The sequence below is a fragment of the Mytilus edulis genome, chromosome 11 (assembly GCF_963676685.1).
Source record: "Mytilus edulis chromosome 11, xbMytEdul2.2, whole genome shotgun sequence".
NCBI classification, from domain to species: Eukaryota; Metazoa; Mollusca; class Bivalvia; order Mytilida; family Mytilidae; genus Mytilus; species Mytilus edulis.
This window is the reverse complement of record NC_092354.1, coordinates 24,916,319-24,930,810: the sequence shown is the minus strand read 5'-3', so window position 1 is coordinate 24,930,810 and position 14,492 is coordinate 24,916,319. Positions and strand designations below refer to the sequence as shown.

Sequence of the window (14,492 nt, the reverse complement as noted above, 5' to 3'; positions counted from 1 at the left end):
GTATATTTTATACAAAAATGTTACATAATTAATAAGTAACTGTAAAATCTAAGATTTACAGATCTTCTAATTGACCCTTTTAAACAATAGATATGAATCTTTACATAACAAATAATTATATAAACTACATAATAGTTTGAAACTTCCATTAAATTATTGTTTTATTATTTTTACATCTTTTGAGGTTTATCAATTTACACATCTTTTACATAGACTGTTATGAAAAACAAAGACCATATATTAAAATAGTGTTACTATTACAAATTGTTATGTTAAATGATAAAAAAAAAACCATGTACATGTACCCGAGATTAATATCTAAGATGCTTTTCAGTCTGTAGGTTTCCATCATAGACCTTTCCTACTAGATCATGGATTCTGTTGTAACTAATGGTTATGTAATACAATATAATGTTCACTAGTTAGTTACTGAAAATAGGCAAATTTAGATTTTTTTTTTTTTAATATGTCAGAACAATTTACTACACTTTAAAATGAATAAAATGTTTAGTGTTGGAATCTATGATTTTAAATAACAATATAAAGAATATTTTACAAGACTTCTTATGAAAAACAACCTCATAATTGTCAATAGGGGGGGGGGGAGAATGAAGAATTGTATGAAATGAGCAATCCAAAATATGAAGTGATGGTAGGTTTTATAAAATGTATATGGGGGAAAAACACTGTATTAATACTCTAGTACATAGGACTTAGGATTCAACTAAATGTACACAGGAGAAATTATGTGGATAAAACAAATGCTTAAAATGATATATCTGGAACATTTTTTTTTTTTATTATATAAAATTTACTCCTCTCATTGTGGAGTACTGCAATTGTTAACAGTATTACAATAATGGATGACATTTAAAAAAAAAATATTCAATGTTATATCAGGTTATTGATATATTTTCATTTACAGATTTTAATCAAAATTGTATGAATAACCTTAGTATTTACCTATATGTATACGAATGAAAATCATGTCCTTAACCGTAACCTTTTGGTACTTAGTGTTTTAGAGAACAGTAAGTTTTTCTATATCGAATCTTCTAACGTAAGAAGGTAGCTCGAGTGTCATGGAGTTGAATTTATTTTCTTTTATAATATATATATAATCCGAAATTGAATTAATATTTTATTTACAACAAATAAGAATAATTACAACGGGTTTTTTTTCCTTTTTATTAACTGAAACAATTAGCGACATTCGATATTATCCCAACAGGTTCTCCATTCATCCCCGACCTCTTTTCCGTTCTCTTCAAAACAAAAATGGCGTGGTTTCAAATTGTATCAGTTCTATTCATCTTTATTACAACTATAAATGGTCAATGTCAGTATGACACAGCTTCGGCCGTTTGCTTTTGCAACAAGGAAGTTTATGTCAGGGAAGTGAGGATTGTAGAAGTGATGTCAGAAAGTTGTGACTGTATTATACATCTGGTAGACTTCAATGAGCCCCCTACTGTAACAAACATGTTTGACAGAGAGTGTAGCTGGACATGCACAAATGAGACATGTGGTAGGTTTTTACATTAACACAGTTTCTTATATGAAGTAAAAAAAATAATACTGTCTGTGATTAAACTTTGTCCAAGAAAATATTACACATCAACCTACCAAAAGATATGTAAATGTTCAATTTCAAAGTTTTAAAGAAAATCCACCTAAGACCATTCCTTATGGTTTAAGCACAGCATAAGTTAAATACAGATCTTAATCAAACCTATTGTAGCTTATTTACACCTCAAAAACCCCTTGATTGATTATAACATGTATTTCATAAATTTAGCAGCTGTACTTTTGGTGGGAAAATGGACATTATGTTGTGGTTAACAAAATAATGAAAACTGTGTTTATTTTCAAAAGTCTCATGGGAGAATATATTATTTATTTTTGAACCACAAGTTTAAAGACAGACAATGCATTATACGATTACGTCCAATATGTGCCACCAAAGAAAATAACAAAATATAAAGTTCACATGAAAATATCTGCTTTGACAGTACTATGTAATAACAAATTTATTGCACTGGCCAGTAGTAAGTCACTTGATCAAATGATGAATTACCTGCAAGACTGTCTCCTTACTCAAGGGATAATAACTTTTGTAATGTAACACAGAAGATGTGGTATGATTGTCAAGGAGACAACTTTCCATAAATGACCAAAATGACACAGAAACTAACAATTACAGGTCACCATACAACCTTCAACCATGAGCAAAGCTCATACAACATAGTCAGCTATAAAAGACCCTGAAATGACAATGTAAAACAAATCAAATGAGAAAATTAACCACCTTATATATTATATACATAAATTATATATTAAAAAGTTTGTAAAATTTATATATATATTCCCAAAGTGTCAAATCTTTTATAATACTTTAAATGAATTAAAATCCAAAAATGGCCCACCATACAATGATTTTAAAGGTGTTTTACTGGACAGAACTTATTTTTGACTTAATTCTATTGTAAAAATTTTTTTTTTCTAACAGACAATTGGTAAGACAACCTTTTGTATATTTTTATAAAGATATATTTGTGTTAAAAATGTTTGTTTTTTTCAGTACCTGACAACATATTAGAAGTGACAAGGAAGGAAAAAACACCCACCAAGCCTAGAAGTGTAACAACAACAACAGACCACACAGAGGCATGGCCCACCACTAGGGATTCAACAACCAGTGATCTCAAAGAAGCATGGCCTACCACAACAGTTAGGGTGACCACAGACAGCAAAGAACCACATTCAGGTAATGATACAAAAAAGGTGATATGTAAAAATAGAAAATGATTGTTTATCTAAAATATAAAATTATAAGATCTTTCAAAAATAAAGCATTTTAACAGTACAAGTTTCTGTTTTATATTGTTAACAATGTAGGTTATAGGATGCACATACATTTAGTAAGACTTTTAGTGTTGTTCATGACTAATAAAAATAATTTGAGATATGACTTTTTTAAGTTATTTAAATGTGTTTTACTTTCTTTTTTTTTTTTAGAACAGAAGAAAGACCTGGGACATTACTTACAGAAAATGGATGTATTTATGACAGGTACATAAAAATCTTTTATTGAATGAATAACCATTTCAATTAAAATGTCTGTATCAAGTCAAGATCATGGCAATACAAACGATCTGGTAAATTATCACAGGTTATGGCAGTTCTTTAGCTATAGATGTATAACACTGGATATGTAAGTTCTGTAGTTTTGTTTAACCCTAATAGAAAATAATATTTTTTCAAATGTTAATTAAGGGTTTAATACATAAATGTGAATGATGGTTTGGCATTATAGTTGTACTTTTGCACAAAATGAGGAGAATTGGTATTTGATCAACTAAACAGTATATGTTTAATTCTACATGAAAAAAAAACAATGGAAAAAAAAAAAGAAATAACATTACATTCTGTCATGGCAAGTAAAAATATCAATTTATTGTGGTAAGGTTATACAATGAATATAAATGTGTTTTTTATTTTGCAGTATTTTGGACAGTGTCGGGACTATTTGTTGCATACGTTTCCCTGGTCGTAGGCAAGATGCTTTACCGAATGAGACACCAGAAACTGCCTTATTTACCAATTACCAGATCACAACAGGATTCGACACTAACCACTCAGATACCCACTTTAGATATAACTCCATCATTCGAATTACCCACCATCATTCCCGTTCCAGAAATATCCACCCCCCCCCCCCCCCCCCAAAGACCAACAGTACCTAGATTGAGATCAATTGAAGACATCCCACCTATTTTTACCCTCCGTACGTACTCCTCCTCATCAGACACTGAAAGTTTCAATAGGGAATCATCGCCAGAACCATCTGCACCTCCAATGGAAGATCCAACACCCCCCATAGCCAGACGAACCAGAAGTCGCCGTATAAAGACCCCCTTAACAGAAGAGACTTATATGTGAATCTTATATGTGAATGAAATTAGTTTTATTTTTTGATAATATTTGGATTATTTTTTTTTTAGATTAAATTTTTATTCAAAAATACTAAATGCAAGATTTAAATTAAAACAAAATTAAATAACTTTTGACCATAGTTTAGTGAAAAGCATTACATTTTGGGGGAAACAAATTTTAAATTTCATTCATTTTTAACTTTTTCAAACCAGTGTGAAAATATTAGACTATAAATTTGGGGATAAATAAATAATATAGGTTTAAAGTATTTGGTGACTTCAAAAGAATGTAAATAGATTTTCAATTTTTATATGCATGCACAGTGAAATACTCAGGATTGTTTTTAAGTTTTGTTGTTGATTATACAATGCCAAGTCCCATATTTTAAGTGTCTCATCAATCAATATAGTCTTTGTATAAATTATCTTTTGTATATTGATAACTAAACTATATTTGAAAAATTTCTGAGATAACACAATGAGAAATTTAAAACATGTTTTTACCTCTTTTGTATCAAGAAAAATAAAAAAAAAAAGATATGTTGTACTTTTTTTTTTTTTTTGTTATTGTTTGCAGTTATAAATTGGTGCTAAGTATGTTTCTAAATTGTTTTTTTTTTTAAATAGTGCTACAAAAGAAAGTGTTCTGTTTGAAAAATCTGTTTGGTGATTACACCAGTATTTGGTCCAATTAAATTAAAACATACTGGGTTAAACTAAATTAAAAGTATTTTTTTTTTACAAGTGTGTAAAAAAGTGTAAATAGATATATTATGTTAATTTTTTTTTTTGCTCAAATACTCAGGAATGTTGTGGTGTTCCATTTTTAAAATCTAACAGTTGGTATGGTTTTCTTTTCAGGTACATAATGTCCCAATGTTATGATTGTTGTTATATATCATGTGATATTGCTCAAATTTTCTGAAAGCTGTTAAGTTTCTCATTAATATACACTGTTTTATATTGTTTGAGTTTGGTCTTGAAGAATTTTATTTTTTGTTAAAGTAAGATGTCTGAAGTAATTTTGTCTTCTTTGTGTACACATCATTTAGTGAAACAGTGTTCATAAGTTTATAACTATATCATTCCACTATGTATATAAAAGATATGAGCTGATATATATATTATTTTTTTCTGTGTTTTGTTTTTATATTAGTTTTTTATTCTTACTGTTGATATGTAATATGAAGTGTTCACTAAACTGTCTCATATCTTTTTGTAAAAGATTTTCCTTTTTGATACTTGATGTAACTTTTTGATGCTTTTATGACTTGTCTTATTTAGAAGACTATTGTTTTATGGACCAAAGACATTTTTCTAGTCCCAAAGTTTTAATTATGAAAATGGTGCTGAACTAGTGTTCAATTAATGTTGTTCACTGTATGAGAAGAAAAAAAAGGTTGTTACTTATAGGGTTTTTGTTACTTGAAATGTTTTATATGATGAATGTATATTTTATGATTACTTTTTATTAAATATGTTGTTTTTAATGTCTTGAGTTATTTATGAAATGGAGAAGAACCATCTTTTAATCTGATGTTTGTATCTAGGTTACCCACTAAAAGGAAATTAATGAACCATACAAAGAAAAGATGAACATAGTATCTTAATGGGATCTAATAAACCTTAACCTTAAATTTTACATAACACAAAGTACAATCAAACCATTAACCTACTTTTAAAATTGCATAATATGGGGGGTTTGACACTATAAGAAGTGAAAAGAACATGAAAGATTAACTGGAGGTATGGGAGATGAGACATAAGGTAGGACCCATAATTATATTAAGATATTATAGTCAAAGAAAAAAAAAATAACTGTAAAAAAAAAAAAGCGAAATAATTTATTTACATTAGCTTGTACTATCAGTCTTCATGGAAGCAATCTTTATGTTTTAATAATTGTTTTTAAAATCTGTTTTGTAGTCGAAGAAAAAAAAATATCTAAAAAAAAAAGCGAAATAATTTATTCACATTAGCTTGTACTACCAGTCTTCATGGGAGCAATCTTTGTTTTAATAATTGTTTTTAAAATCTGTTTTGTAGTCGAAGAAAAAAAAATATCTAAAAAAAAAAGCGAAATAATTTATTCACATTAGCTTGTACTACCAGTCTTCATGGGAGCAATCTTTGTTTTAATAATTGTTTTTAAAATCTGTTTTATTTTAAAAAAAAAACCAACATTTGTCGAAATGAAATTTAAAAAAAAAAATGAATTCACTAGGAACAAGTTCTACTTTTTTTTTTTTTTTTTTTTTAGTTGAAACCATGAAACACAAACCACCAACCTTGAACAATATCATCAACAACTTCACATCTTTAAATGAGTCACAAGAATGGGCCGCAGACAATGGTCTAATGAATCATATCTTGGTACAAAACAGAATAAATCATTTTCAGTCAATCAATTGGACAGATGTTCTAAACAGTTTCACTGACGCCAACAGTTTGATAAGTTGGGCCACAGATAACTTTCTCTTAAACAACTCTCAAGTATTAGACAAGCTCGTAATTTTACTTACGTGTACATGGTGTAAAAAGAGATTTTATTTATCAACGGAGTTGAGAGACCATTTGGAAATCCATGAAATTTTGGGTGACATGACCACAGGTCAAAATACAACTGTAAATATAGCCAATAATACTACCGTTGACCATTCCAGCGATATATCTGACGTACCCTCCACAAGCTTTTCTAACCAATATACCCCGACGTTGGAAAGCGAACTGGTTACACCTCTACACTGTCCATCGGATGATTTGGGAGACTCCTTCCTCGCAAATTTATCACCTTTTAACTCCACCAGTTGCCCCAATACTAATGGGTCAGACATAGAAAATGTGCTTGTTGGTACTGACCAACATATCACACTGAACATGAATGACTCGGAAGAAGAGGGTTAAGGCGCAGAACCCGAAGAAAACCCCTATTTATTTCGAAGATCCGGACAAAAAACATTCTCTAAAAATCTGGCAAAAGAGACCACGTATAAAGTAAAATTTAATGATACGTGGAAGGGTAAAAAACTACGTAATCTTAAAAAGGAATTGGAAAACATGTTTGATGATGTTTTAAACAAAGCCAAAGGCAATGACAACGATTTAGGACGAGTTATCATCTCTCATCCCGAACTAAATAATTCCATCGTTGTACCCTTAGATAAATGGTCAAACATAAACTCACAAAGAGTAATGGAAGCTGTCGAGAATGTGCTGAATTCAGAGGAAAACCTACCTTTAGATACGTCAATGCATGTCACGATAGGAAATATAACAGTACCTAGAGGTAGTGGGAGATTTCCAATAATTCGCCTGAAAGGGACATCGAATTCCCTGGCTTTGAAAAAATCGATTTTACAGGTATGCAATGAAGATAAAATGTGTCTGGCAACGGCTATTGGTAGATGTTTTTTAAAACTCTGTAAAATTGTACCATTAGAAAAATGGAGGGAAACAACAAAAAACGACGAAGACATGAACACTTTTCAAAAAGTCATAAAACACGGAATGACGACTAAAAGTTATTTCAAACACGTGAGTGCATCTGCTCTAAAGAATACAAGTTACAGTAAAACAATGGCTATAACATTATGCAAAGAAGCCAATCTTTCAACAGACGAAGCTTTAAGTATAAGAGATATCGAACATTTTGAAAATGTATTAGATGTTAATATTTTGGTACTTTCTGCCAGATTGGGCAACAAGTTTTGTCGAGTCAGTACCAAAGTACAGCGTAAAAATATTTACTTGTATCTGATAGAAAATGCCGATGGAACGGGCCATTTTCAAGGTATAGGAAGTATAAATGGTTTTTTTGGCTATGGGTATTTTTGCGAATCTTGCTTAAAACCTTACAAAAATAAAGGAAAACACTCTTGCGTTGACACATGTGCCGTATGTGGTAGCAATTCGTGTCGCGTTAGTAATCATACTGTTCTTTGCTCTCAATGCAACCAAACATGTCGCAGCCAGGACTGTTATGACAGACACAATACCAAAACGTCTAGAAGGGACAATGAAAATAGCAAAACGATGTGCGAAAGATTTTACCAGTGTAAAAACTGTCGTAAGATTCTGTGTCGACAGAAACGCTCACCTGAACAACATACATGCGGTGAGTGGCGATGTAAAAACTGTTTCGAATATCACATAGGTACACATTGGTGTTATCAACGTAAGACATTAAAAGATACGACGAAGAAAGAACCGAGAAAATACTTTTTTTACGATTTCGAAACAACCCAAAACGAAAAGATGTCGTGCGAAGAAGGGTATGCACCTAACGTTCCGTGTGGGAAATCATGCACGGACAGAGATAGATGTAGGAAATGTAAAGAGTGTACCCATTGTCATCGGATTACATGCAGTTATAATAATCAATGCAAGGACGGTCATGTACCTAGCCGACCCTGTCTAAAAAAATGTTCATCAGATGAAAGATGTAAGACGTGTAAAATTTGTGAAAACTGTAACCAGTCATGGTGCGGATTAGCGAACACGACTTCCGGTAATGAGAGCATGGAGTGAAAATGAAATTTATCTGAAAATAATCTGCCAAAATCGGCGACATCGATACTATCAGATTAATTACACTGTCAAAATCGGACGATATGGATATTAATAGACTGATGAGAGACTTTTTTCAGTGAGAGGACAGTCATAAAAAGTGGTTCTGTGGACTTAAAGTGTCAAAATGCCTCAACCGCCAAAAAACGGGAAGGCCAAAATGAAAACTTTTAATGACTTGTGCGCAGTGTTTGCAGATGCATGTTCGGACATCGAGGAGGGAAATGGTGATCCGGTTACGGGATTGATTGAAAATTTGAGAACCTCTGCACAAAATGTAAGTGGTTTAAATGAATCTGATCAAACGGCAATAAAAGTTGTAAATCTATTATTACCGGCCGTAAATGTAATATCATCTAACATAGTTGGAAAATATGTACGTACGCATGAAAGTAGTATAAAGAACATTAGTTCTGTTGTCAGAAGAAATAGTTATGAAATTGATAAACTAAACCAATATAGCCGTAAAGAAAATATACGTATATCGGGATTACAGGAAGTAGAAGGAACTGATGACTTCACTATTTTCAGACAATTATGTGAAAAAATTGAAGTAGATGTAAAAAAAGAGGACATTGTTGCATGCCATCGAGTTGGTGACCCGAAAAAGAAGCCGCGTCAAATGCTTGTTAGATTCGTTACGAGGGACCTGAAATTTAAAATTTTCACAAACAAAAAGAAACTCAAAGATGACGCTAGTTTGAGTAAGGTATACATAAATGAAGATCTGACTTTGCTAAGAATGAAATTACTGCAGTATGTTAAGAAATTAGAAAACGTAAAAGCAGCCTTTACGAGGGATGGCAAAGTTCAGTGCATAATGAAAGATGGGAAAAAATTCACAGTGGAGAACCCTGATGATCTCTTTAATCTTGGTGAGGATGACGTCGACTATGGAGAATTGGGTTTACCTAACCTATAGGGATCGTATGGAAGGCGAAATGTGTCATATAGTTCAAGTTTCAACAAATCGTGTTTGTTAAGTGTTTCATCCAAAAATGAAAATTTATCTAAAAATGGAAATTCGCTTGTGCGTGAGGATGCGAGTTTAGATAGTTATGTCACATTAATAAGTGATGAATCCAGCAATGAAAGTGTTTTAAATCAGGATGCTAATCCAAGATCAATCAAAATATATTCTCTAAATGTGTGTGGTATCATTTCGAAATTAAAATTCCCAGATTTGGAAGAAAAATGTGCAGATTATGATATATTGTGTTTTTGTGAGTCAAAGCTTGACAACCTAGACGAGGTTGAGTTCTCAAATTTTGTTAAATTACCACCTTTAAATAGAAAAGGTGCAAAGCATAAATCTGGTGGCATAGTGGTCTTTGTTAAAGAGTTTTTATATTCAAATATTGAAGTTCTTGAATGTTCTAGTGAAAATGCATTGTGGTTTATTGTTAATAATATTTTATATGAACCTGTTTTATTTGGTGCATGTTATATACCACCTGAGAGAAGTGACTATAGCTCTATTGACATTTTCGATGTTATAGAAACTGAACTTTTAAAGTATGCAGTCGACAAAAACTGTAAAGTCTGCCTTCTTGGCGACTTTAACGCGCATACCGGAAAGAAAGATGACTTTGTTGAAATGAATCACTATGTTAGTGAATCAGCTCAACTTGACAAGGAGATTAAGCAGAATTTTGACTTTGTAGACTTAGATGCATTAGGTATTTGTAAAAAACGTTCTAGTCTGGATAAATCTGTAGATAATTATGGAAATAGATTATTATTGTTATGCAAAGACTTAAATTTATTGATTGCAAATGGCAGATTGTTCAAAGATAAAAATATTGGGGCACTTACTTGTAAAGAATCGACTGTTGTTGACTATTGTATTATGTCTCCTGAATTGTTTACAAATATTTTAGATTTTGAAATTCTTCCTTATGATCCAATGCTAATAGGTGATGTGCATAATGCAATTTATATTGAAATGTCAAGTAAAGATACATGTATGCCTGTTGTTGAAAATATAAATGTTGATATTGATGATTCCTCTGTTGTTACTAAATGTAAGTGGGAAAATGACAAATATCATGAATTTAATGATTGTATTGATGAAGCTGTTATTCACTCAATTGTTGTTAAACTTGAAGAAATAGATACTGATCTGATAGATAATATTGTTGTTAATTCAATAGTTGATGAATGTAATTCTTTAATTTTACAAGCTGCCTCAAAATGTGATTTGTTATTGGAAAAAAAGGTCATTAGAAAGGTTGATAATTCTTTAAAAAAAAGAAAGGTTAAGAAACCATGGTTCAATAGAGAATGTGCTGAAAAACGCAAATTGTATCATAGAGCAAAAAATTATAACTGGAGAGTTAAAACTGCTGAAAGCAAGACAAATTTAACAGTGTGTAGTAAAGAGTACAAAAAGGTTTTATGTAATCAATATAGATTGTATAATAAGAATTTCATTAAGAAGTTAAAAAATCTTAGACAAAATGATTGTAAATCATACTGGAACTTACTGAACAGAGCATGTAGCTCTCAGACTAAACAGAATATTGTCAATAAAGTGTCTCTTGATTGTTTTTATAATCATTTTAAGAAATTGAACTCTGCTCAAGATGAAAATGATGATACATTTGAAAATATTGATGTTGATAATATTACTAGTTTAAATACTGAAGTGAATAGAGCTATTTCAGAAAATGAAGTGAGACAGGCTATTAAAGGGTTGAAAAATAATAAAGCCTGTGGAAATGATTTGATTATTAATGAATTTTTGAAGCATTCTGCTGATAAAATGTTACCAGTTTTTATTGCTTTGTTTAATATTGTTTTTGAATCTGGTTGTATACCAGACTCATGGTCTGAAGGTATTATTGTACCAATATATAAATGTAAAGGAGACCCTGCAAATCCTGATAACTACAGGGGCATTACGGTTCTTAGCTGTTTTGGTAAATTATTCACATGTGTGCTGAATAATAGGCTTAATTGTTATTTAGATAATTTTAATGTTCTCTGCGAAGAGCAAGCAGGCTTTAGAAAGCATTATGGTACTACTGATCACATTTTTAATATGAACTGTCTAATTGATCTTTACTTGCGATGTAACAAACCTTTATTTTGTGCTTTTGTTGACTACCGGAAAGCCTTTGACTCGGTGGATAGATGTGCATTATGGCACAAGTTACTACAACAATGTATTGATGGTAAAATGTTTAAAGTTATTCACAGTATGTATAAAAATGCCAAATCTTGTGTACGATTAGGTTGTAACACCTCAAGTTTCTTTTTTAGCAATGTTGGCGTACGCCAAGGAGAAAATTTGTCTCCTGTACTATTTTCATTGTTTTTAAATGATCTAGTTGAATTTTTGTCACATTCTTATGAAGGTTTGTCAAATGTTTACAATGCTGCTCATATTTTTCTTGATAATGATGAAATTGCTGTATATTTTAGATTGTATCTATTACTATATGCTGATGACACTGTAATTCTAGCAGAGTCTGAATCTGAATTACAAGCTGCCTTGAATGCCATGTATTTGTATTGCAAATGTTGGAAATTAGAAGTAAATGTTGCTAAGACTAAGATAGTAATTTTTAGAAAACGTACTTTTGAACTGAATAATAACCTTGCTTTCACTTATGATGGTCAAAATATAGATATTGTTGATGATTTTACATATCTTGGAATAATTTTTGCTTCAAATGGTTCATTTTGTAAAAATAAAGAAAGATTAGTTTGTCAAGCTAGAAAGGCTATGTTTAGTATAATGAAAAAAAGTAGAAAACTAAATTTACCTATTGATATACAGCTTGAGATGTTTGATGTAATGGTTTTACCTATATTAATGTATGGTTGTGAGATTTGGGGTTCTACTAATAACAGTATACTAGAATCATTTTGTCTGCAATTTTATAAATATATACTAAGTCTGAAGAAATGTACACCAAATTGTATCATGTATGGTGAACTAGGAAGATTTCCTATTGATATTTTTATCAAAAGTAGAATGGTTGCATTCTGGAAAAGAATTATTTGTAATAAGCAAGATAAAATTGCTGCTACTTTGTACAAGTTATTATATAACATGCATATCAAGAATTTTTTCCATTCTAAATGGATTGTTTGTATTGAAAAAACCCTTAATAATTGTGGTCTCTCAGAGTACTGGCTGTCACAGAGTGTACCAAAAAATGTAGTCATATCAAATCTAGTCAAACAATGTCTCTGTGATCAGTTCAAACAAACATGGGTTACTACTGTTTATGATTCAGCTAAATGTTTAAATTATAGAATTTTCAAAACCATTCATAATTTTGAAAGATATATTGTTGATCTACCATATGATCTTCGAAAGGCATATTGTAATTTCAGATGTATGAACCATAAATTGCCAATAGAACAAGGTCGTTTTTGGGGTGTTGAACGTGATGATCGCATTTGTGATTTATGCAATTTATGTGAAATTGGTGATGAATTTCATTATCTATTTAAATGTACTTTTTTTTCAAATGAAAGAAAAAGGCTTTTGCCCTGTAATGTGTATAAAAAGCCAAATGCTATAAAATATTGTGAACTTTTTTGTTCTGATGACTACAATTTAATTGTCAAACTTGCCAAATTTTGTAAAATTGTTCTGTCTGTTATAAATTAGATTTGCCTTCCACTGCAAATTCCTTAAATCATGTACTTTATTTACATTGAATATGTAACCATGTCATTCTATGATCTCATTATTTTGTATATATGTTATTGTTTGTTATTATTGTTTATATTCACATACCCCTGATGGGGTCTTGAGAAATAAAAAGTTTCAAGTTTCAAGTTTCAAGGAACACAAGGTGAATTATGCGGTTTTACAGTCCACATGCGTCATTTGTGAAAATGTAGAATTAACCGCGGATTCAAAATGTAACACTTGTGGAAGTCGCTGTGATAAGTGTAGAATTTTCAAAAAGAATACTACGACACTTCCATGCGAAAGCAGTTGCGGTTACAGACAAAGGGTGTTTAAAGGCGAAGACGTTCCATACGAATTTTGTTCCCAGATTATGACGCCGCATTACAAAAACACGGTACTCATAGCACACAATGCGAAAGGTTTTGACAACTATCCCTTATTGAATGCCCTGATAGAACACCACAGCGTAAAACCCAATAAAATTATTTTTAACGGTTCGAAGATAGTATATATGCATGTGTCAAAGAATTTAGACCTGAAAATTCCCAAGTGTTTCGGTTTACAGGAATTACAAAAAGGTTACTTTCCACATCTGTTCAACACGAAAGAAAACCAGTCTTATAAAGGGCCACAACCAGAGGCATACTATTACGGAATCGAATACATGGGCGAAGAAGAAGCCAACACATTTTGGAAATGGTACAATAGCAACAAGCAAAACATTTGATTTTCAGTCAGAGATGTACAAGTACTGTGTATCGGACGTAGACATTTTAAAACGTGGATGCATGCAGTTTCGAAAAATCATGATGGAAGTTACTTCGGTTAGCAACGAAAAAATTACCGAAGGCATAGATCCATACGATTACGTCACGATTGCCTCTGCCTGTCAGGCGATCTACAGACAATTGTTTCTGGAAGAAGAATAAGAAACTGTTTTGACAAATTTGTCGAATAACGAGACTCTGAAGTGTCCATCGAAACAGGAAAGTGGTGAATTTCTTGTACGTTTGCCCCGTGGTGAATGGGTAACCGAAAAAGCTTTACATTCTTCGGATACTGTGGATTCATTTATTTTCGTGGGTACCAATTTTCGTGGATTGCTGAAAACTTGCATATTCGTGGATATTTGATTTCGTGGTTTTGTCAATCTCTGTATACAAAGTCTATAGAAAATATCATATTCGTTGAACATTTGAATTCGTGGTTCACTTGTACCCACGAAAATTGGTATCCAACGAATTATAATGAATTCACAGTACATACAAAGTAGAGAAAACGACATTTGTCAAAAGTCCGATTGCTGTCGTCCCATCAGAAGGTTAGGGAGCTACCAT

General features: G+C 31.4%; 2 protein-coding genes across 2 annotated transcripts; both read left to right on the top strand.

Annotated features, from left to right (window-relative positions):
• Positions 1–1,066: 1,066 nt before the first annotated feature.
• LOC139494111 (uncharacterized) lies at positions 1,067–3,942 on the top strand. Its single transcript, XM_071282286.1, has 4 exons — positions 1,067–1,528; positions 2,582–2,767; positions 3,019–3,072; positions 3,506–3,942. The coding sequence occupies exons 1-4, from the start codon at positions 1,279–1,281 to the stop codon at positions 3,940–3,942; spliced, it is 927 nt and encodes a 308-aa protein (XP_071138387.1). The 5' UTR covers positions 1,067–1,278.
• A 4,496-nt stretch (positions 3,943–8,438) lies between these two features.
• On the top strand, positions 8,439–13,291 carry LOC139495402 (uncharacterized). Its single transcript, XM_071283704.1, has one exon. It carries the CDS (start codon positions 10,099–10,101, stop codon positions 13,126–13,128), a length of 3,030 nt encoding a protein of 1,009 aa, XP_071139805.1. The 5' UTR covers positions 8,439–10,098; the 3' UTR covers positions 13,129–13,291.
• The last annotated feature ends 1,201 nt before the right edge of the window (positions 13,292–14,492 follow it).

Bases quoted from the DNA above. Each gene is read 5' to 3' on its own strand.
- LOC139494111 (XM_071282286.1), top strand. From the start codon at position 1,279: ATGGCGTGGTTTCAAATTGTATCAGTTCTATTCATCTTTATTACAACT. The intron at 2,768-3,018 runs GTAATGATACAA...TTTTTTTTTTAG, and splicing joins CAGCAAAGAACCACATTCAG to AACAGAAGAAAGACCTGGGA. The intron at 3,073-3,505 runs GTACATAAAAAT...TTTATTTTGCAG, and splicing joins AATGGATGTATTTATGACAG to TATTTTGGACAGTGTCGGGA.
- LOC139495402 (XM_071283704.1), top strand. From the start codon at position 10,099: ATGAATCACTATGTTAGTGAATCAGCTCAACTTGACAAGGAGATTAAG.